General features: G+C 39.1%; 2 protein-coding genes across 3 annotated transcripts in view; both read right to left on the minus strand.

The window, feature by feature from the left end:
* Window positions 1-4,196: 4,196 nt before the first annotated feature.
* LOC113022059 (T-complex protein 11-like protein 1) lies at window positions 4,197-14,722 on the minus strand. The gene is made up of 10 exons (XM_026167048.2): window positions 14,590-14,722; window positions 13,668-13,758; window positions 13,413-13,542; window positions 13,186-13,306; window positions 11,833-12,053; window positions 10,964-11,100; window positions 9,004-9,185; window positions 8,489-8,670; window positions 6,739-6,911; window positions 4,197-5,700 (listed from the first exon to the last, which is right to left on the minus strand). Exons 2-10 carry the CDS (start codon window positions 13,744-13,746, stop codon window positions 5,468-5,470), a joined length of 1,458 nt encoding a protein of 485 aa, XP_026022833.1. The 5' UTR covers window positions 13,747-13,758; window positions 14,590-14,722; the 3' UTR covers window positions 4,197-5,467.
* A 3,828-nt stretch (window positions 14,723-18,550) lies between these two features.
* The window catches only part of phc2b (polyhomeotic homolog 2b (Drosophila)), a 42,450-nt gene continuing 39,949 nt past the window's right edge, over window positions 18,551-21,051 (minus strand). For both annotated transcript variants that reach the window (XM_026167042.2, XM_026167041.2), the window contains exons 12-15: window positions 20,487-20,589; window positions 20,096-20,210; window positions 18,965-19,289; window positions 18,551-18,848 (exon numbers count right to left, since the gene is read on the minus strand). In XM_026167042.2, the coding sequence (XP_026022827.2) occupies window positions 18,694-18,848; window positions 18,965-19,289; window positions 20,096-20,210; window positions 20,487-20,589 (698 nt within the window). In that variant the 3' untranslated portion in view covers window positions 18,551-18,693. The remainder of the gene's footprint in view (window positions 18,849-18,964; window positions 19,290-20,095; window positions 20,211-20,486; window positions 20,590-21,051) is intronic.

Consider the following 21,051-nt stretch of genomic DNA (forward strand, 5'->3'; position numbering starts at 1 on the left):
CAACTTGTGTTTTCTTTTTGTTGTTGTTGGGGTTTTTTCTACGCATTTGTACAATACTCATAGAAAGACCACAAGGAATCGGTCACGAATCTAATCACTGATGTCTGGACTCAAAACGGACCAAAAACTGAGACCTCGTAAACTCACACAAATACACACATACACACCCAGAAGGACAATATCAAGGACAACAGCCTTACTTCATTACGGTTATCTATAATCAACTAAAATCCCCTAACCTGCCCGAACACCACCACCCAACAACTGCACGCCTCCACCCTGCTTCTAAAAGACTTTAAAGGCAAAAAAGAAAAGAAAAAAAGGCAACACTTCTTATTTCCTGCTGTATTTAAACTGACTGTGACTAGCTGGGATGACGTTGATGCAGAGATGGTACAGTTTTTGTCAGGATGAGTCTTTGCTCTGGCCTTGTACTGCCCAGTGCCTCTCAGCAGTCGTGGTAGCACTGAGAGCCTGAAAATCACAGCTTCTTCTTATTGTCAGTTTAAACAAAGAAAAAAAAATGAAAAGGAACACTGTGTTTAAAAACATGGCACTATCCCTTTTAAGACCTTGTTTTCTTTTTTTCTTATGGTGCAAATTTGACATTCGTGGATTTTTGTGATACTTTTTGATAGACGGGGCATAACTGAAATGTGGGTTGGGGGGAATGATTACGAAGGGATTGTAAAGAATCCCAACATTACTACCAGAGGCAAAAAAAAAAAACCATAAACAAAACGTAAACAAAGTTTAAAAAAGAATATTGGGTGTATTAATGAGCCTCTAGCACAATCTGATGCACATATCCCGTCATAGCATCTTATTATCATGATTACTTGAGTAGGTATCCATGCTGTTTCACTCCAGTTTAGAATTAGGTACAGTACATGCAAAGTGTGTTACTTTGAGGGGGTGAAAAGATTTTATTCCACTACATTAAAAGAGCCAAATCTAAATGTTGCTCTGGTGTCGTGTTAATGCGAGTGGATTTGTAATGCTGAGAGCGTGGTACCATTTTTTTTTTCTTAAAAGATTTTCCTCCTGCACTGTGACTGAAAAAAAAAGGTCGTCGTGAAGTCGACACATATCTGTGGGTTCTCCCCTGTGTGCACTACCTGCTGTGCGTGCTGTATGCCTTGTTTCTGTCTGTCCTCATGGGAGTTTGGACTCTTACATCACTGGCCACTGTCCTTGTTTTTTGTGTGCTGCGGGAGAAGTGAAGGATTGAGCTCGTGGAGGCTGACTGATTTTATTTTTTTTATTACGGTGTAACCGGCCTGCGTGCGGTACCGTGGCTGTGTCATTGCCACTCTGTTTCTGACTGTTAACTGTTAGCTTCCACTGACGATTGCATGTTGGCAGTGTGTTTGTGTTTTCGTACCCTTTGATGCACTTGGCCTGAGCAGTCTCTCTGTATGTACCGTAGCAGTGTCTCGTCTCCTCTCACTCACCTGCCATTCGCTTTTTACGTTCCCTCTCCCCGTCACACGCCAACTCAGCGCTTCACCCTCATTTCGTTTTGCCATCGTCGTCCAACATTTTGTCACGTATGTTCTCCCATTCTGTGTGTCACCGAAACAACCTGCTCTATTATGGATGCACAATATAAAAGCATTACACTTAAATGAGCAGCAAGCTATTTAAAGCAAGTTTTGGTGGCATGATATCGCTGTGCATGTAACCGCTCTTTTTAACATTGGTGTTTTCCTTGTGTAGCTCGCCCCAGCGTTCAAGTTTCCGGATACCAAGCTGTGAGTTGAAGGGGAGCAGCCGATGCGAGTGTGTTTGTGTGTGTTGAGTTATAGCGGGCAGAGCAGTGTGAAAGAGCTAGAGAGAAACTGAGAGGTAAGCCTTATGCAATGTGCAGGGCCAAACCAGCGCTTACTCTGACATTTAGATCTCACTCCGTATATCCCCTGCTCCTCCACTGCCCCTGAGATGAATCCCAACACAGACTAAAAGGTAAACCGGTAGTCCCACATCACTGGCTAAACAGGACCTGTGTATCACTCCTGTCTTGAGAAAGGTCACTCAGAAAGGTCAAGTCTATTTCCTGGCCTCCGTGTGACTTTCTGATCTTGTTATGTAGGTACTGTAATGTTTAGAGCACTGTAGACCATTAATGATATAGACCATTAATGAGCATTTCTATTGATTCAGGTCTATTGAAAATGTGGGAATTATTATTAAAGGGTAACAAAATGTAGAGGAAAAGAAAAAAAACTGTACCAGCATACAATGCTTTGCCCATGTTTCTGGACAGAGTATGGTTTGTCAATGAAAATGTGATACTGTTTCAAATTTCAAAGCAATATTATATTAATGACATTAAATAATACAAAGACTAAAGAATCCCTCTCACGTCTGTTGTCAGCATTGATTTCTTTTATATGGCTGAGTAGTTAAAAGCAGAAACATTACACCAGCTGTTTAAAATTTAAAGTGACAAATACAACAAACATGGTAATTAATGTACAATTATACTTTCACTCTTTCTCCTGCCAAAGAGATTAGTGGGTGGTGCAACTTTTTATTCTAAACAAACGATTAGCCCCCAGTCTCTGTTTCTCTCGTGTCTCCAACTGCATTCAAGTCAGAGCCAAGCATCCAGGTGCCTGGTGAAAACACACACACACACATCAGTATTCAACACAGTAAACGTAGCATTTGCACAACATGAAGAAACATTTTTCTGTCAGGTATATGTTTATCAGTTCTGTTGGGACGTATAGCAAAGTCAAAGTTAAATGAGAATTGCCTGTCCTTTTTTTGCATGTTTTTGCTAACCGTATGAATACAATTCTTCAAAACTGGCATTGTTTTAGAAATGTTTTATTTTAGCTACATTCCAGCTATGGGTATACATTTAATTTAAATAGAAAATGAAAAGCTGACTCTTTAAAATGCATGTTGGGTCATTCTGCATAGCTCTCGAACCTAACAGCTCAGTCACACTACAGTAAAAGCAGGGAAAAAAATTGCCCATTGCTTTGTGTTTGAATCCATTCGTTTATTCAGTTTTTGCAACTGGAGACCGATTGACTATAGTTGTGGCGACCAAGTGGTCAACCAGAGGTTGAGCGTGTAGCACCCTAAACCTCTGGACAAGCACACTGGACTGCAAGACGACTGCATTGGTCACCGATAATCCCCAGAAAGTCAAATAATTGCCATTTAATTTATAAACGCAGACAGACTGGCAAACAATCTGAGTTAGTCTACTCTGATGAGTACAACCTGCCTGCTGTCCTGCAGCAACTATGTAAGTATTTGAGGAGGAATTTCAAATCTATGAGGGGCTTGCTGGGCCCCACTGAATATAAGTTAATGTTGGTTTCTGTTTAATGAGAATTCCTGAAGCATTTGAGATTTTCACTCATTTATCACATTTAATTGCTGTATTTTCACAAACGCAATGTTACTGCGAACTTAACTCCAGTCAGCCACAAACTGATAGCAGACTGGCTGTGCTGCAGTCAGATTCCAACGTGATGCAATAATTTTGGTCGTGTCATGGTCTCCTACCACTGCTTTACCTAGTGTGACTGTAGCATGAAGTATTAGAAAGCAACAAAGCAACACTGGAAAAAGTTAATATAAACTTTATCTTTACTGAAATTGATTGACTGAATATAAAAGGTGGATGTAGATAGGGGTGGATGAATCTGATATTTGGATCTGCTACCAATGGGTCATTCTGTTCAATTTAAATCTAGATTTTACTGAATTAATTTCATTTCTGTGTTTCATGAGTCAAAAGCATGGAGGAAGCTAAAAGCAAAGAAATAGGAGTTTATTTATGACTTATAAGTTAACTTATTTGCTGAAAAGCTCAGACTCGGATGCTTTCTCTATCAGCTTCTCTCTCTTGTTTGCTCACTCTCACTGGTCCTCACTCTTGTTATGCTCAGTGTAACACTTGTTAAAAAGCTTTTATTGCATTACTACAGTAACATACAGTAACATGTTGTCAGCTCCATGTGGTATTATTTCATCTCATGTTTCTGTTATTGGCTTTACCCCACGCATGCATAAAAGGTGTGCTCACAGTGACAGCAGGTAAAGGAGAAGTTCATTTGAATTTCATTTATATAGCGCCAAATCACAGCAGTAGTAGCCTCGAGGCACTTTGAGAAGTGTCACTGTAAAGTATGCAGTGGTCACTCGCAGAGCTAAAATAAGACTAATTTGAATAAATTAGACGGATAACATTTTATTTATGAAAAGTATATTTGAAAGTATAATAAGTCTTTTATTAAAAAACAAATACAAGTTACCAGGTATCGTATCATCACAATTGGGTGCATCACTAAGGTAGCGACCAATGAAATCACCAACTGTCTGCTTCTGTATTTATAATTATTATTTATTGTATGAGCGGGGGGAAAAAACTGTATAGTTGTGACCAAATCTGTTTTTGTACCAAGATTGTGGATTAAACATGAGAGTCAATGGAGACACAAGTGGTCACTAAAGGAACTGCAGTTTTTCCTCACTTGTACACTGTCTGACTTTGACTGCTTCCAGAATTGGCCCCTGCTGGCCATTATAAAGAATCTAGGTTTAAGGCGTTTATGCACTGGCTTTACTTTATAGACCCCAGGGCTATGTCCATCTTTTTTATACAGTTTGTTAATGGGTTACAAAAATAGTGCCAGAAGCAAATAAAAGGGCACAAATTGGTTTCTGAATACTTCCTTTGCTTGTTGGCAGTCAGCTATAGCACAGTCACTCCAAACATTTGAAATGTTAGCGTGTACATACATTTAAAACAGGACTCTTGTAAGCTTCACTACAATAACATGTAATGGGGGAAAAATACTAAAAACCGTATTAGTATTTTTTGAAAAGAAAAAAAAAATACAGATTTTAAAATAAGACCTCTTTAGGATTTAACTTATCCCATTGTATGTGCATCCTGTAACAGTTTTTTTCTGAAATATTGCTTAAAATGTAACAAGGTGAACGATAATTTCTTTCAAGCTCACGTGTTTTCATGTCTTTGAATGGCTGGTGGAAAAAATATATCACTTTGGTATTTGTTTAGTAGCACATACCCGCTCCAATGTCAACGACTGAAAGAAACACAAGTATATTTTTGATTCAAGAAGAAAAAAATAATAATAATAAAAATATTGAAAAGGTGCATGCTGTCTTTGGTAAGTTACTCATAAACATTTTTCAACATGAAGAGCTACATATTAAAGCTTAAGTATTATTTACAGACTCATCATATGTTCTTTGGTGCTCTGATTTCTAAAACCATTCACATTCAGCGTCTTAAAATGGCTAAATATAATAATTATAGCTTTCACCTGGGTCAGAATTACTAAAATTTCTTTCACGTGTTTGTTTTTTTCAAGGCAGTAAATATGTATAAGGCAACACAGGATTTTGGTTCTGTGCCTTTGTTTCTTTAAATTGCCTAAGAATGTAGCTACAAACTGAAAGGGTCAGCCTCAGTTTAGCGCGAGTCCTCCCCAGCCTCGGCCCCTACTGGCTGGAACAGCAGTTTCCTGAGGATGGGCGCATAGAAGGGACCAAAGACTGTTTGGTTGAAGTGGACGATTCGCCCAAAGGCCGTCCCCAGCTCAACTAGCTCAGCACTCAGCAGCCCGAGGGGAGCAGGCAGCTCTGGACTCCTTTTAGCAGGGCCGCCCCGCAGCGTGTCCTGGAGGAAACCCTGTACCCTTTCTCCTGTTTGATGGAGAGAAGGAGGGAGAGAAGTCAGCTCTGCAGCAGCACACATCCAAGTTTAAACAGAGATTATCTAAACTCAGCAGCATTAAAGTGCAGGAACATGTACTTATCTATCTTAATGAAAATATTTTTCCAGGACCGCTTTTTTTTTAACCACTCTGTTTGGCCAAGTTATCCTAAATTTTAATGAAGTAAGAACTTAACCAAAAACCTGATGCCTTCTCAATGTCTTTGAGGACACACTGGACATCATGCCAACATATGCCAAGTTTTCAGCTAATAGCTCTTGTTGTTTATAGATTCAACTGAAGATATGGGAACAGGCTGCTAATAACAGTGTGACAAACACTGGTTTGTCCCTTAAGTGCTTATTTGAATGACTCATAAGTCAGGTTCAAGTGGTTTAACAAACAAAAAATATTCCTGTGAAAATGGTCAGGTACAAGGAGTGGACAGAAAATGAGTGGAAAAAGCAGCCAATAGTCAAAGCACACGTTCAAAAGACCTTCAGAAAGCGTGGAGAACCATTGCTCAAGACCACTACAATAAAGTCTGGCTTTTCGGAAGCAATATATAAAGAAATACAGAGTAGATGCTTATCTGTATTATAAATATTATAATCTTATAATATATAAAATACAAGATAATATTTCTTTTTAAAAAGAAGGAAAAAACATATGCAAATACTCTGTAGTTTTTATAATAAATACTTTGAGGATTTATTTTTCAAGGAACATGATCTGCGTCAACATCCTGATATCACCATGGTCTTTCTTGTGACATTTTACACAAATAAAAAAGATCAAATTAACTGATTAGTTTAATCTGTCCATTGAAAATTGTGATTCTCCAAACATGAGTTTTTGCTACGTAAAATATACTTCTTTTAAAAATGTTTTTCCAGTAACGGTAGTCTATAATGGCCATTTTTTCCACTCACACCTTACAAAACGTAAACAGCTGACATTATATAGTAATACACACTGATGTAAGTCCAATATGTGGATATATTTCATTTCCCCCATCCTGTCTTACCTATAAGCACGCAGACTGGGTTGTTGTGTTTCCACAGCTCAGATATTTGTCCCTTCAGCAGATCCTGGCTCTCCTCCGGCAGGGCTGCTCCTCCCTGAGTAGCCAGCGCTTCAGACATCTGCTGCAATACTATCTCCCCAATCCCCAACAAGGCCCCCTTCAGGTCAGCTTCCCTGTAGCACCAGAAACCGGCATCAGACCAACCATCAGCATTCTTCATCAGACATATATTGTCTCACAGGCCTACGCATCTATGCACAGGAACTGATGGAAGTAATAAAGGAGTTCTCCAAGAGCAGGATTTTGATTAAAGTTCCTCTCCTGCCCATTGATTAAACTCCTACAAACTCATCTTTGTTTTTCACAATTACACATTTGTTTCCATGAGTGCACTCCTTAAAATGGCTTAAATATAATTCTACACCCTTGCCTCTTTTTAGTAGATGCGTATTTATGAAAATGCAAATTAGTGTCGTCTTCTGTGCCCTCTCACCTCGTCTGCTGCTTGCCTGCTGCTGAGGCATATCTGCTTTGCTCTGACAGTTAACACTGAAAGACTACTTTCTGCTATGCAATGATAAAACTAACGTAGGAGTAATTGAGCCACAGATGTTTGACATGGAAATAGATTTTGAAGAGCAAATGCCAGATTGTCTGGAACTCAATTTTTCAGAACAGCTTCTACAGTGTTAGAAATTTTAAATTAGAACTATTATCCTCATTTAGACTCCATCATTTTAAAGTTGGGGAAGTTCAAAATATTCCTTACTCCACTTCTACTACTTCTACTATCTCAAACAAACAGTGTTAGCTCCTCTAACTCTAAGACCACGCTCCCTTTTAAGCCAACTTTCTTCTGACTGGCTGTCGCTGTCAAACAGACGGTTTGAACAGCAGGTAGGTGGGGCTTCTGTGCTCACAGGCTGCGCTGTGACCATATTAAGGATACCTGCTCTTGTTGACAAAATTTAGAGCCAGAGTTTAAAAAAAACACAACAAAACAAACCAATGTCTGACAAAATTGGAGAACTTGCCAAATATCAAACATTGTTTGTATTTTTTCAAGAAAACATCACAAAATAATTCAAACATTTTTTTTCAAATCTATGAAATTGATTTGAGGTCATCTTCAGCCATGGCGGAGATATGCGGTCTAGGACTGCTTTATTTTGAAACTCTGGTCATGTTTAATATTAGCATCCACCATGGTAACAGTATATGCATAAAAGACAGTCAGGTAAAACAGATCCAGTTCATAGAGTTCATAGATGATCTGAACATTCAGGCTTGATTATAGCTGATAACTCCTCACAAATGTTAGATAAACCTCGTACCCCTAAACAGCTCTAACAAGTTAGCCTCATCTCGCATGCTGATTGGTTCAGTTTTTGAAGTTTGTCAACTATGAATCCAGGCCAAGTTTGAGATATTCATTGTTACAACACACCAAAGCAAAAATGTTCAACCATGGCAATGGCTTCTAATTTTGCTCAGGATTTCTCTTCTGGCGTTTAAATAATGCCTTTTATTGCAGCTCGGACCAAAGTGCAAGCAGACCTCGAACATTACAAGCTGCTGTTCCACATTTATCCGCTAATCATGACACGCCCTCTCTTGAACAGAAAGAATGAGGTTAGCTGGATCTGTTCTGACAAGCTAGTTGCCTCATGTCACCTCCATTGGTTTCTTTCTCATACAATACCTGTTCCCTGTGACAGCCAGTACATGCATCACCACATCCTCCTCTTACCTTGTGTGACTGCCCTCCAGCAGGGCAGTGATGGACTGCCTGAGTTTACCTACAAACCCCTGCAGGGAGAAAACGACGCGGCCGCACTGAGCGTTAGTCAAGAGCAGCACCGACGCCTCCAGGACCAACATCTGGAGCCGCTGACCAAGAGCATCCAGGCGGGCCCGATCCATCAGGATGGTCTGTGTGTGGAAGGCAGATTGGGGTCACAAGGGGGCAATGTTTTCCGCATAAATATGAAATCAATACCTCAATAAAGAGTCTAATGGTTATAACCCTAAATAAGATTGCGAAGCCACAGGTAATTGATGAATTTCCAGGGGTCATAGAGTATATAAATGCAAACTGTCATGATTCATCAATTATATTAATGCAGCGTCTAAAATCAGTTCACATGCTTTTAACCAGTGAGGAGGAATGGGTAGGCAAACTGAACATTCCCTCATAATCAATAAAATATCACCGGGTCCGATGAAAAGCATGGGCGTGATGTAATTTTTCAGACGGCAGCTGACCTCAGGGTATTTCTGGTCCTGTGGGTCCCAGTGGAGAAGACGTATGTAGGCCCGGTTGAGGACAGCGGTGGGGCTGAAAGGACCGCGGCTGTCAGGACCGGGAGAATCAGACTGCGCCTCACACGGCGACACCACCTCAGACGCTGCTGTCTGAAGCCAAGCAGTGGTATTGTCCAAAGAATCTGAAGAGAAGTGACAAATTATGAAATGATTAAGAATATACTAAAAAACTGAAACTGCACAGATGAGACCGACTAAGTGAATCATGGATTTTAGTGGCTACTGAGCGAGACAGAGCCATAGACTGTTCATTAAAGATGGATGTAGCCATGGTTATGTCACTGTGGTTTGTCAAGCCTCGAGCTGAGCATTTTCACCATCCCCATTTTAGACTTTGTGATGATTGAGGCGGAGATCGACTGAGAAACTGAGCAATAACTCCATGCAACTTAAAGCATCCCCTGCTTTATCATCAATTTTTAAACTAATGAGACCATCATTTAAAAAAATAAACATGCTCTATTCAGTAGAAACTAGAAACTCATGTAGGGATTAGCTGTGAATTCATACTTGAGTTATTTTGCTAAAACTGCGTTTACCTTGTATGTGTTTGCACTTATTATTTACATATTTAAATATGCACCTTTAAAGCACAATAATTTCTTAAATTTACCTCTGTGGTTTTCCCCACACCTACCTTAGTCTAAGACTGTGGTGCTCTGTTAAAAAGTCAATCATCTCCATCCCACTTTGTCTTTTTATGAAGAGTAATCTATCAGCATATATTGACCTTTTATGTTACATTTGCAATTGACCTGGGACTATAGCCTTGGAGTTAAGTCTGTGGAACTGGTGTCGGATGTGGTGGAGGAGCTGGACCCAGTAAAAGGTGGTTTCTGGTTAGAGACAGCTGGTGAAAACCTGATTGCTGTGATGACTCTAGAACAGGGGTGTCCAACTCCAGGCCTCAGGGACCAGTGTCCTGCAGGTTTTAGATGTGTCCTTGTTCCAACACAGCTGATTTAAATGGCTAAATTACCTCCTTGACATGTCTTGAAGTTCTCCAGTTCTTTTGCTGCTCTTAAAAAGGACCCGTCTCGTCTTCTCCTTTTCCTTGACATGTCACTCGATGACACTTGGAATACGCTCCAGTAATCCCAACAAAGGCTTCACATGGGATTGCACCAAGTGTCTCTCCCAGGTGATAAAACTCTTTTGCTTAACTCATGATCTTGCTTACTATTTAGACTTTTCAGTATTTAAACTACTCACCAGAGTAGTGAGAAAAAATTGTTTGGCAAAAATCTCCCACTGCAGGTAAATTTTTTTAATCCTGAAAATCAAACCACGGGGAGTTACACGATTCTAATTCCCATTTTGACCACTTGGGGTCAATATCCTAAATGGCTGTTACTGATTATTTGTCTAATGACTCCATAAGCATGGTGTCTACTCTGGAGTTTATTAGATGAAACAATTACATTAAAAAACAACCCAAAACAACTAAGTGTGGATGTGAGACTGTGTGGTTCTCTTTGTCAGCCTTTTGTAAAGGCTGACTCTGACTATATGACAGCTGGGATAGGCTGCAACTCCCCCCATGACCCTAAGTTGGATGAGCGATTAACAAAATAAATGGATGGATGCTAACATGGCTTATTCAGCACCAGTGACTGTCACGCTGCCAGTTACTCTGATTAGCCAGCGCTACAGAAGCAGAGTACATGAGCCAAAAACTCAGTTCAGGGATTGGCTGTCCCACTCCTTACCCAATATATGAGAAGCAGAAAAATGGCAGGATGGTACTTTAGAGAGACGAGGGTCAAAAGAGGTTCAATTGAAAACTGAAATATCTAGCGACCATAAATGTAGCACTCACAAAGTCACCTTTATCATCTATCACTCGTTGCACCAGTGAAGTTGAAGATTGAAGAGTGCTGGAAATGAAATCCCTTCTCACCTGGCTGCTTGTCCAGGATCTGCTGGAATTTCGCCCGCTCGTACTGTATGGCCTGCTGCATGAGATGAGGCCTCAGGCTTTGAATGGTGAAGTTAACCATGTCGGTCTTCATGAGACCCAAGACACGGAAGATCTCCCTGGGAGGAATAATGTTTGAGTAAAACCTTTTTTGACATTCTTGGAAATAAGGTAACCTCAACCACTAGAGGGCAGAATTTTAATAGGCGTTTGGAGATGTTTTAAACAGTGGATACTTTAGCTCTACATGCATTTCCTCAAGAAATAGCAGGTAGAGCAAAGGACTTGCCCAGTTAAATAAAGGTTACACAACTCACAGAATCATCATGTGGCGCAAAGTGGTATTACATGATAGTACAGCTTGGCCAAAGTTCAATTTTAGTTAATATCTCTTCAGCACAACATATAGATGCTTTGGCTATAAATTAATAGATTTGCATCTTTATATTGTTTAAATAGATTTAGTTAATTCTGGTGGGATTTATACTATTTTTAAAACAAGAATTTACAAGCACTTTTAAATATTTGCACATACTGAAGATTATTTTTAGTTCTAATTGGACATTATGAGAGGTATTACTGCAGAACGGAGCATCCAAACTCACACCAACTGAAAAGAAGTTTGGATTTATCTTATATTGGTACTGCATTACTAAGCAGAAAACTGATCAGTGAATGTATATTAATTCGGTTTTACGTTACATTTCATGGTAATAATGTGGTCTGCAAGTGATGTCATTACAGGAATACAGCTTGCTGCATGCTGGATTTTAAACAGGGCCACAGCCTGCCACTGATTCCATGTCAGACACAAGTTTATTCGCTGCAGGTGTTGTTAACCTGCTTCTTACCTCAGGAGCTCCACAGGTTCCTTGAGATCCCGCAGTGCTCTGACTTCTGGGTCGCGCACCGGAGCACATAAAGATGCCATGGTGTTGATAACGAATTCCGCCAGTCGGTGGAGGTCCAGAGCCCCGTGGTCGACCTCCTGCCCAATCAGATCCATATCCAGCACCTCGTCAAGCTGAGACCTCAGTCTGACGTGAGCAGGCAAGAGCAGGGACTGAAGCATCTAATGTGAAGAAAAATGTCTGTTTTCACTAACATGTTATGTTTTGTTTCGAAGTATTCAGTTTATCCAGTTCTTTTAATATAATACACTGCAAACACTCACTTGGAACTGTTTTTTAAGTCTATTTAATAAAGATTTAGCTACTACCAAGTTTACAATCCCTGGGCAGATAAACACAATCTTAAACAAGCTATAAAATACAAGCACACATCTAAGATAAAAGTAGAGTAGAATATGGGTTTGATTAAAGATGACATGGCCAGTTTCTTTCTGTTTTTTTAATTTCTTCTCCTTTTTTTTGGAATCAAAAGAGAAGATATGAAAATCTACATATGTGCTCAAGGGATCTTATTCCATTTCTTATTTAAATTTACAGGAAATAGAAGATTGTGCAAAGACAGAGCTTCTCTAAGTAAATGTACACTCAAAGCAGCCAAACCTGAACCTCTCATCTGTTTTAAATAAATCTGTGCAAACCTTGTGGAGGCGCAGTAGTGTGACTATATTAAAGATAAACATCTGGGTATATATGTTGGGGTTCCCAGAAGCTACAAATACACTTTGCAGTGACCTAATATTTCATCTCAAAATATGCAATGTTGTTTTTTCAGTATGATCAAAGAAATGAACTGGATAATCACTTCCCTTGTACTGTATATTTTAAATCACCAACATTTTCATTCAATGTAAGGCACAAAGATTTCATCAATTTTGAAATTCTGAAACAAGCAGCTGTTCAGCTTCTTTCTTGTGTGAAAAGGACTGGGACATCTGCCCACAACAGGATTTCTACACATCAAAGTGATGTATAAACTCAAAGGACTGCCACACAGTTGCCAAACCCAATCTGTTGTAATATCATTGTGACGTGTATTTCTCTGATTTTTCTGTTTTATGTCACTTTAAAAATGACTTTTTAATTGGTACAAAAAAAACCCTAAAAGATCTAAAATGTAAGATTTTTTTTGTCTTCACATTTCTTATAAACCTGAATATTTTTGACAGCATCATAACAAATACATTGTGAATTAAAGTAATGCTTTATTGATCAGATAGCGCTAATTTCTCCTTTTGTAAGGTTGGTGATCATGTTTGTGCTTTCCTTTTGACCCTTACAATGCCAGATACTCACAGTTTTGACTTCCTGCAGCAGAAGGACAGCGTGGCTGTAGTTTGGAGGATCGCTGTTCAGCTGCTCCTGAAGACTGTCCCAAAAGGCCCGGTGAACGATTTCTGTCACTCTACCCTCCAGGCTGCAGACAAGCAGATTAAAAGAACAGCTCAAGGGTAAAAACACTCATTAATATAGGAACTAAGAATAACCAAGGTCACTGTAGATGTGGTTAAGTGTTTTCTTGCCTGTCTGTAGAAGGATTTCGGGGTTTGAAGCAGAAGTCTCTGTTCACCACTATCTCATGTGCAAGACTCATGTTGGAAACACAATTTTCCAGCTCCATTAGACTGGATAATGAGGCAGTGGGTGGGCTCCCTGACACCACAGACAGGACACACACACCCACAGATAATTAAAACTGCCACAGTGGTAATATTTCAATTACTAATGGCCCCTGAATGTGCCTGAAAACAATAACTGCTGTAATAACTGCCACGTACCTGTTGGAGAGTCAAGTTTTTCCAGACAGGGAAGGTCAGCAGGGGAATCATCAGTGGCTCCCTCTCTCTGATTTGGCATTTCAGAAGAAGTCTAGACATTTAAATCACTCGTTAACGTGGTACAAATAGTCACTTTTGTCAGGTTTTATGGTAAATGGTAAATGGCCTGCATTTGTATAGCGCTTTTTCTAGTCCATAGGACCCCAAAGCGCTTTACACTACATTCAGTCATTCACCCATTCACACACACATTCACACACTGGCGATGGCAAGCTACATTGTTTTAGCTACGCCTCCACCCAAAATGGTCATGGTTGAGACTGTTCGTCAATTGATTAACAATCAAGCAACAGTTTTAGTCATATTTTAATGAGAAACAGCACAGCTACAGTTTCAAAGATTTGCCCCCTGGTTTGGGGACTAGTGATCAAAAAGAACATAAAGTGTGACTACTTCTAGGAAATTATAAGGGGTTTTCATCTTTTTCTATAAATGTACAATAGTCCTGTATCTATATTCAACTCTATCTATATAAACACACATTTTTCTATATTTATATATACACACATACATATGTACACACACACACACACACACACACACACACACACACACACACACACACACACACACACACACACACTATAGCAACTATTGATATAAATATGTTTATTGATATAAACATAAATATTTAGGTTAAACATTATTTATTAGGAAAAAAAAGAAAACTAATGAAGTTGGGTACAAGGGTAAAATTGGGTACACCTACACTCCACACACAGAAAATGTACTATTACATGTGTACATTAAAGTATTAACAAAAAAATTACATAAAATAAAATGAGTAAAAATGTATTTATTAAAGTCAAAAATAGGACTACACAGAAATGAAAATATGACACCTTTCTAAAGGCGAACTTACCTGTTGCTGTTATTTAAAGAATATAGTATAGGTTTTAGAGGTGAGTAGTATGTTAGAAACGTTACAGTGTTTCTTTCCGCAGTTTAAAAACCTCCAGTTCAAAACGTCGTTTCAAACTTGGACTAAACCATTTTCACCAATAAGGGGGGGATGGTTAAACAATGATAGACGCCTTTCCTGTTTCACAGCAACATCTATCCTGTATGCGTGGCTGTGGTCACATAGAAAAATGCAGCTATAAACATAATAAACCATTGAACTAAACTATTTTCTACCTTGAAAAAGACATTAAAAATGCCGCTACTTCTTTTGGTTTCGTCCGTTCTCAAATCAAAACAGTGGGCGTGTCTTCGCTGCAGTTTTCTGTACTCGTCTCTGCGTCTGAAACAAAACTAGAGCTACCTGTTTCTTCATTATAGTTCGGTGGAAACAAAAAGGAAACCGCCCGTCAGCCATTGTACGAAACGTTATGAGAGCTCAACACCTGGAAATATCTTTGTTCCAATTTCGAGAAAGAGCAGGTACACAGCTTAGGAACGTGAACCGTCAACCAGTGCGTTATACCGAACTACTCAAATGCTGCACCAGTACTTTTAAAAGGCCTGTTCTAGAATTACTAATTTTTTTGTGTATGTTCTGTTTACTTTATGCTTTATAAACCAGACGATCCATAATTTTTTTTTTATATTGTGCGTGTGTTCAGGTTCCAGGTTTGTTACATACTGGATTTTATATTTATTTTATATGATATTCAATTTCCTCACCTCCCTCATCAAGTAGGCCTAATGGAATGGACACAAATGGAGCTAAAAAGCTACTTTGCTTTTGCGTGTCTTCTCAAGCTCATGTTTTCTATATCATATCCTAATAATAATAATAATGCCATCATTTCAGATGGTGTTCTGTTTGTTAATTGTTTTTGGATTTCATTTGTGATCAGTCTATAGATTAAGTATTTAAAGAAATATGCTAATGTGACAGGGAGACTGAACATGTATCAAAAGAAGAAATATGTGCCTTTAAAAAAAAATGCTTTGGTGCCCAGTTATATTTAGATCTTTGGTGCTTAATTGAAGAAATCTCTAAATATATTGCCAAATCTGCCCATTTTCAAAACCATTTTCCATCTTTAATTAAATAAAACTGATGATATTTCAGCATTTTAAGTTTCGGTCCTCATGAGTCTGGAACTTCAAGAGAAAGAAACAGTGGTCATAAAATTCTGATAACATGCTCCAAAAAACACAAGCACATTCAAATGGAATTTGTGAAATTAAATGCTTTGTATATAAATTAACAACTAGAGGTGTCCCATTAATAAAATAAATAAATAATAAAATCCACAGACACACACAAATGTCCCGACACAGAATTGTATAGCAAATTATTTATGACTGCAAAATGTGTAACAAACAGTTTTGATAAATACAAGCATTTAACAAAGCAGTATCAAAAAAAAATGTCAACTTTCCAAACTCGCCCACAAAACAAGTAAATAAGAACATTTTTCCCCCCATAGAAAACAAACAAACAAACCCAAAATTCCCAAGCCAATGGTACTTTATACATTTGCATATTTCAAAATATCAAACACCTTTTATACTTTTGTTAAAAAAGCAAAACGATAACTTAACAGATTCACACTCTTCTTCCTCACTTGAGCTTTGATGCACATATAAACTTTTTTTTTGGCACCGCTTCACAAATGCCACTCCAGATTTCTCACTTTTAGGTGAAGCGTTTCCCCAACATTAAAGCAAAAGAGAGAATAAGTGCCAAAAACAGAGCTGCTACAAAAAGAGAGCAGCGTACCCACATTTTTTCTTTGATAATTTAGTGTACTTTTACAAATCTCATACAAGAAATCAATATCATATTTTAGTAAATCTTTAACAACAACAAAAAAAAGAGCAGCTGGAAAAAAAATCATTTGTAAGCAGTGTAAGTTCAGAGGAGAAAACTGGCAGATGGAAGGGAAAAATCGATGTCACAAAAGAGGCTGCTTAAATGGTTTCTTCGCATTCAAGCTTTGTATTCGAGAGCTGTGAGAGTCCATTGTGAGAAAAGGCAAAGGAGCATCAAGTGAATAAAAATGGGCAAATTAATGAATGCAATCTTCTGTTCCCAGCCGCACGTACAGCCACCTCGCTCTCATTCACACGCTAACCAAACTGTACAAAAACTTGTCTAATAATATAATAAATCGAGACTTCTCTCATGTTTTGTCCCAATGCCTCCATTCAGCACTGACTGTGCTGCAGTGTGACCTGGCCCAATCATAACTGAACAGGTAATGCACCTTGGCACTGTCTCTTCTCGTAGCCACATTTTCCCTCAGTTAAGCTTTTAGAGACTTTAAAAAACAAACAAAAAACAAAAAAACCTTCTCCAGGGAAAACATAACACTTCATTTTTCTGCAATTATCACAGGATCAGTATCTTCATCTGGAATCTGCTTAATGACATTTGATAATTGCTGTTACATCTGGTACTAAAAGGACACTCTTGTTATCTTAATTCTCCTGCACTGTGATCACAGCTTAACAGATTACACATGTAATAGAAGATTATCATTCCCCAGCTTGAAAAGCTGACGTTATAGAGGTGTTTTCCCCCGTCGTCTGTTTATGGCAGAGAAGCAGATTATGTAATTGATGGATGTAGTGCAACATCACTTATCAACTTATGGACTGGCACTTTAAACTTTGAGCTATATGTCCATGTTGTGTTGGAGCTGTGGTGAATCTATTTGTTCAATAACAAAGAGTGCTATCAGTTAATGCTGGCAAGCTTGGTTTGTAAGCTGCATCTATAGTACAGATACCTGCACAGATAATAAGTTCAGCAGTGCTTTAATACCATATAAAATGTCAGATAACGGCATTAAAAAAAAGCTCCCAAAGGCACCAAACACAGTTGAGAAGTTAAATATAGCGACTCTATTTAGCTGAATGGAAGCTTTGCCAAGAGCTATCAGATACAATTAGGCTGTTTGAAGGTGTAATCTATCCAGAAAGACCAAACCATTTTTTGTACAGGGCTGCAGACATGTTTATTGATACAGTAAAGTTGAGCATTTTAACATTGGGGTCTTAAGTCTAGCTTATGTTACTCAAATTGCTTGTTACACCAACCGTGACGTCATTACAGCCCTGTACCCATTTATACTGGTGCTTGACGCACATCAGATTCATCTCCTATTAAGAAGAATCCTTCACAGGAGCATTGGTATAGGAGAAGAAGAAAAAGGATGCAAAGCTACAGCAAAGTCATGTTTTTAAGCTGTTGCTGCATCTGCCTTGCTTTAAAAATCCCTCTAGAATCTCTGAGCTTCTGTACGACTGTGTCACTGAAATGGTGGCATGATAGTACACACCAGCCTACATGACACTGATGTGTCGTGCTTGCCAGCAATTGTGATGTCACTGTTGGCCAGTACCACTGTTAGCGAGGGCGACAACGGGAAGCATAAACTGGGTAAGGGGGATTAATGGCTTTTAGAGCCAGCGACTGTAGAAAAACTGCAGTTTTTGGCACTTGTGCGTTGGCTTTTTCAGCCCCAGAGGCTGCTGCTTGCTATTAACTTGTCTCCAGTTTTGACATCTGGTGTCTTTTCTACTAACAGTTATACTCACATCAACTCATTTATTTTTTTTTTATTTTTAACCCAGAAAGAACTCACCAGGTGCACTGCCAGGTGGAAACTTATGCGTCTGCTGTTTCAACCATGTATACTTTTAAAGTATAATTTCTTTTCATCTGGAAAAATAAAAGATTTTGGCACAGCTTTTGTACAGGCTCCTTTAAGGTTTAGCAACTGAAAAGCTTCTCCTGTGACTGCATGTAAACACAGACTGAAGTGTCTGACACGTCACTCTAACGTTACCAAGCAGAAGCATAAATGGTCACAAGGCGACTGAGCTGATGCCGGTGAGTATGATCTGGTTTGGGAGGTCGAGTCAAACTTGAGTGAGATTCTGGATGACAGGAACCAGTCCAGTAATGGAGCAGGCCTGCTCACAGTGCAGTCAGTACTCTGTGCCATCAGTGCTATAATATACAAATACACACAAACAGACACACCCATACACACACGGTTTCCTGCTAAGAGTCTTTGAGCATGTTGATGCGTGCAAAGATCTTGAGTGCAGGTCCCAGCTTAATGTTCATAGTGCTCATCAGGTGGTCCTCCTTTAACAGGAGCAAGGCCTGTCCATCGATTTCCTGAGAGCGAAACTCGTCTGCTATCTCCTGGCAACCTGTGAAAACAGCAGAGGCACGAGCTACAGTTAATAACAGGTAAACAGGTTTCATACACGGAACACATCGGAGTATAAAGCATTATGATTGTGCCTTCTTAGCAAAGCCTACTCGCCTGGTAGTGAACGAATGAACTCATAAACCTCCTCCACATTCCATTTGGTGGGGTCGTTGGGTACGAAGCGCTGACAGAGCGGTGCTCCATCTCTCCCAACGCAGGCCTCCTGGTCCGAGGCCCTGCTCGGCTGACGGCGGACAGGGACCTGGGCTGGAGCCGGGGCAGGAGCCAAAGGTCCAGAGCTGGCTGCTGACATGGGAGACGGTGGCTCCTCGTAGCTTGACATGTCTGAACATGGGCTGGATTCCTCCTGACTGGGCTGGGAGGGATGTGGTGAGGATACAGAACCGCCCTGAGTTTGCTGTGGTGACAAGGCCAGCTTCTGCAAAGCAATACAAACAGGAGTGACATCAATTGTTACATTTAAGAAAGGATAGCGCATAAGTAAAACACTCCCAGGTCAATATAAAAGTCAACGCAAAGATTAACGGGGTAATAAGTAAGATTTGTAGGGTACAATAGGTTTAAATGCCGATAATACACCTGCAGGGATATGATGGGGATTAATGGATCAATACCATTGCCTCAAAGATCACTTTGTCTTTGAATTGCAAAGCCCTAAGCATATTGGTGTATACATGACACAAAAGCACCCCCCACTGGAGGTTTAAAGCTGAATCCTTATAACATTACATAAGCTGTCCATAAAATACTAAAAAGCTCTTGATTAAAAAAGAACATTTTACACCACATTTTACTATTGTGGTGTAAAATGCTTGCTTTATATTTTCCACTGAATTTCTGCTGTAATTACCTAAACTGCTTCTCTTTAAGATCAGTTAAAGGATAATGTGTTACGTCCCAAAAGAAGGCTTTGACGTGTGGGGAGAAAACTGTGAATCCAGTTGTTATCTACATCTATATAACTTGTGCAAAAGGCAGAAAATCTCTACTAATGCTCTCCCATTTCTGCCGGTCACCAATAAAGGCTGATGAAGATCATCGAGTACTTAATGACCCTTTAAAGACAGAGGGAGATAATCGGGCTCACACAAATTATGTTCAACTTCATTAAAAAGCAAGAGGCATGAAAAGTGCAGGGTTTAAAATGTGCAGCAGAAGCAGTATCTGATGAGAGGTAAAGTGTTGATGAGGAAGTTTTATGACAGTTAAGAAGCATGTTTTTACCTGCTTTTTTGCCTCAATACTGGGGCGGCCCTGAGACCGTCGACGCCAGCGATTTGCTGGTTTGTTCCTCTCTGGACGGAAAAGTCCAATTCGCTTCGTACAGCCTACGTTGTATCTGTTCATACAAATAAATTTAAAAAAAAAAAAAAAAAAAAAAAAATATATATATATATATATATATATATATATATATATATATATATATATATATATATATATATATATATATATATATATATATATATATATATATATATATATATATATATATATATATATATATATATATATATATATATATATATATATATTCTTAAATTCCTTTTTTGTAAACATAATGGAAAAATTGCTATTTTCTCACATGAAAGAAAAAGAAGCCAAGGTTACTTACCTCTTTGCACAAACCACCGAGCAGAACCTTTTAGAGCCTTTGAATGTGTAAGCAAAATCAACCCAGCCACAGTATTCACACGTCAGCTTGGGCTCATCTTTTTCTGGGGGAGAGGAAGCAGCATAAACACAACACACATGTCAAGTATTAGACTTTCTTCTGAACAAAAAAAAAAAAAAGAGACATAATACTAGGCGTGCAGAAAATTAAAACTGTAGGTAGCTCATCTAAACCAGTGGTCCCCAGGCCTCGGACCGGTACCGGTCCGTGAGTCGTTTGGTACCGGGCCGCGAGAGTTGAGGCTCAGGTGTGAAATGTATAATTTTCAGGGTTTTATCGGTTTTCAGCGTTATTTTGTTATCGTTTTTATCTTTAACTCGGTCTTCCTGGGTCTTTTCACATGTGTTATGAATAAATCTTCTTTTTTTCGGTACCGGTACTAGTTTTATTTTGTTGTATTTTTCCGTGACACCTTAAAGGCCGGTCCGTGAAAATATTGTCAGGCATAAACCGGTCCGTGGCGCAAAAAAGATTGGGGACTGCTGATCTAAACTATTCGGGGCCC

The sequence above is a fragment of the Astatotilapia calliptera genome, chromosome 5 (genome assembly GCF_964374335.1).
Source record: "Astatotilapia calliptera chromosome 5, fAstCal68.1, whole genome shotgun sequence".
Classification (NCBI taxonomy): domain Eukaryota; kingdom Metazoa; phylum Chordata; class Actinopteri; order Cichliformes; family Cichlidae; genus Astatotilapia; species Astatotilapia calliptera.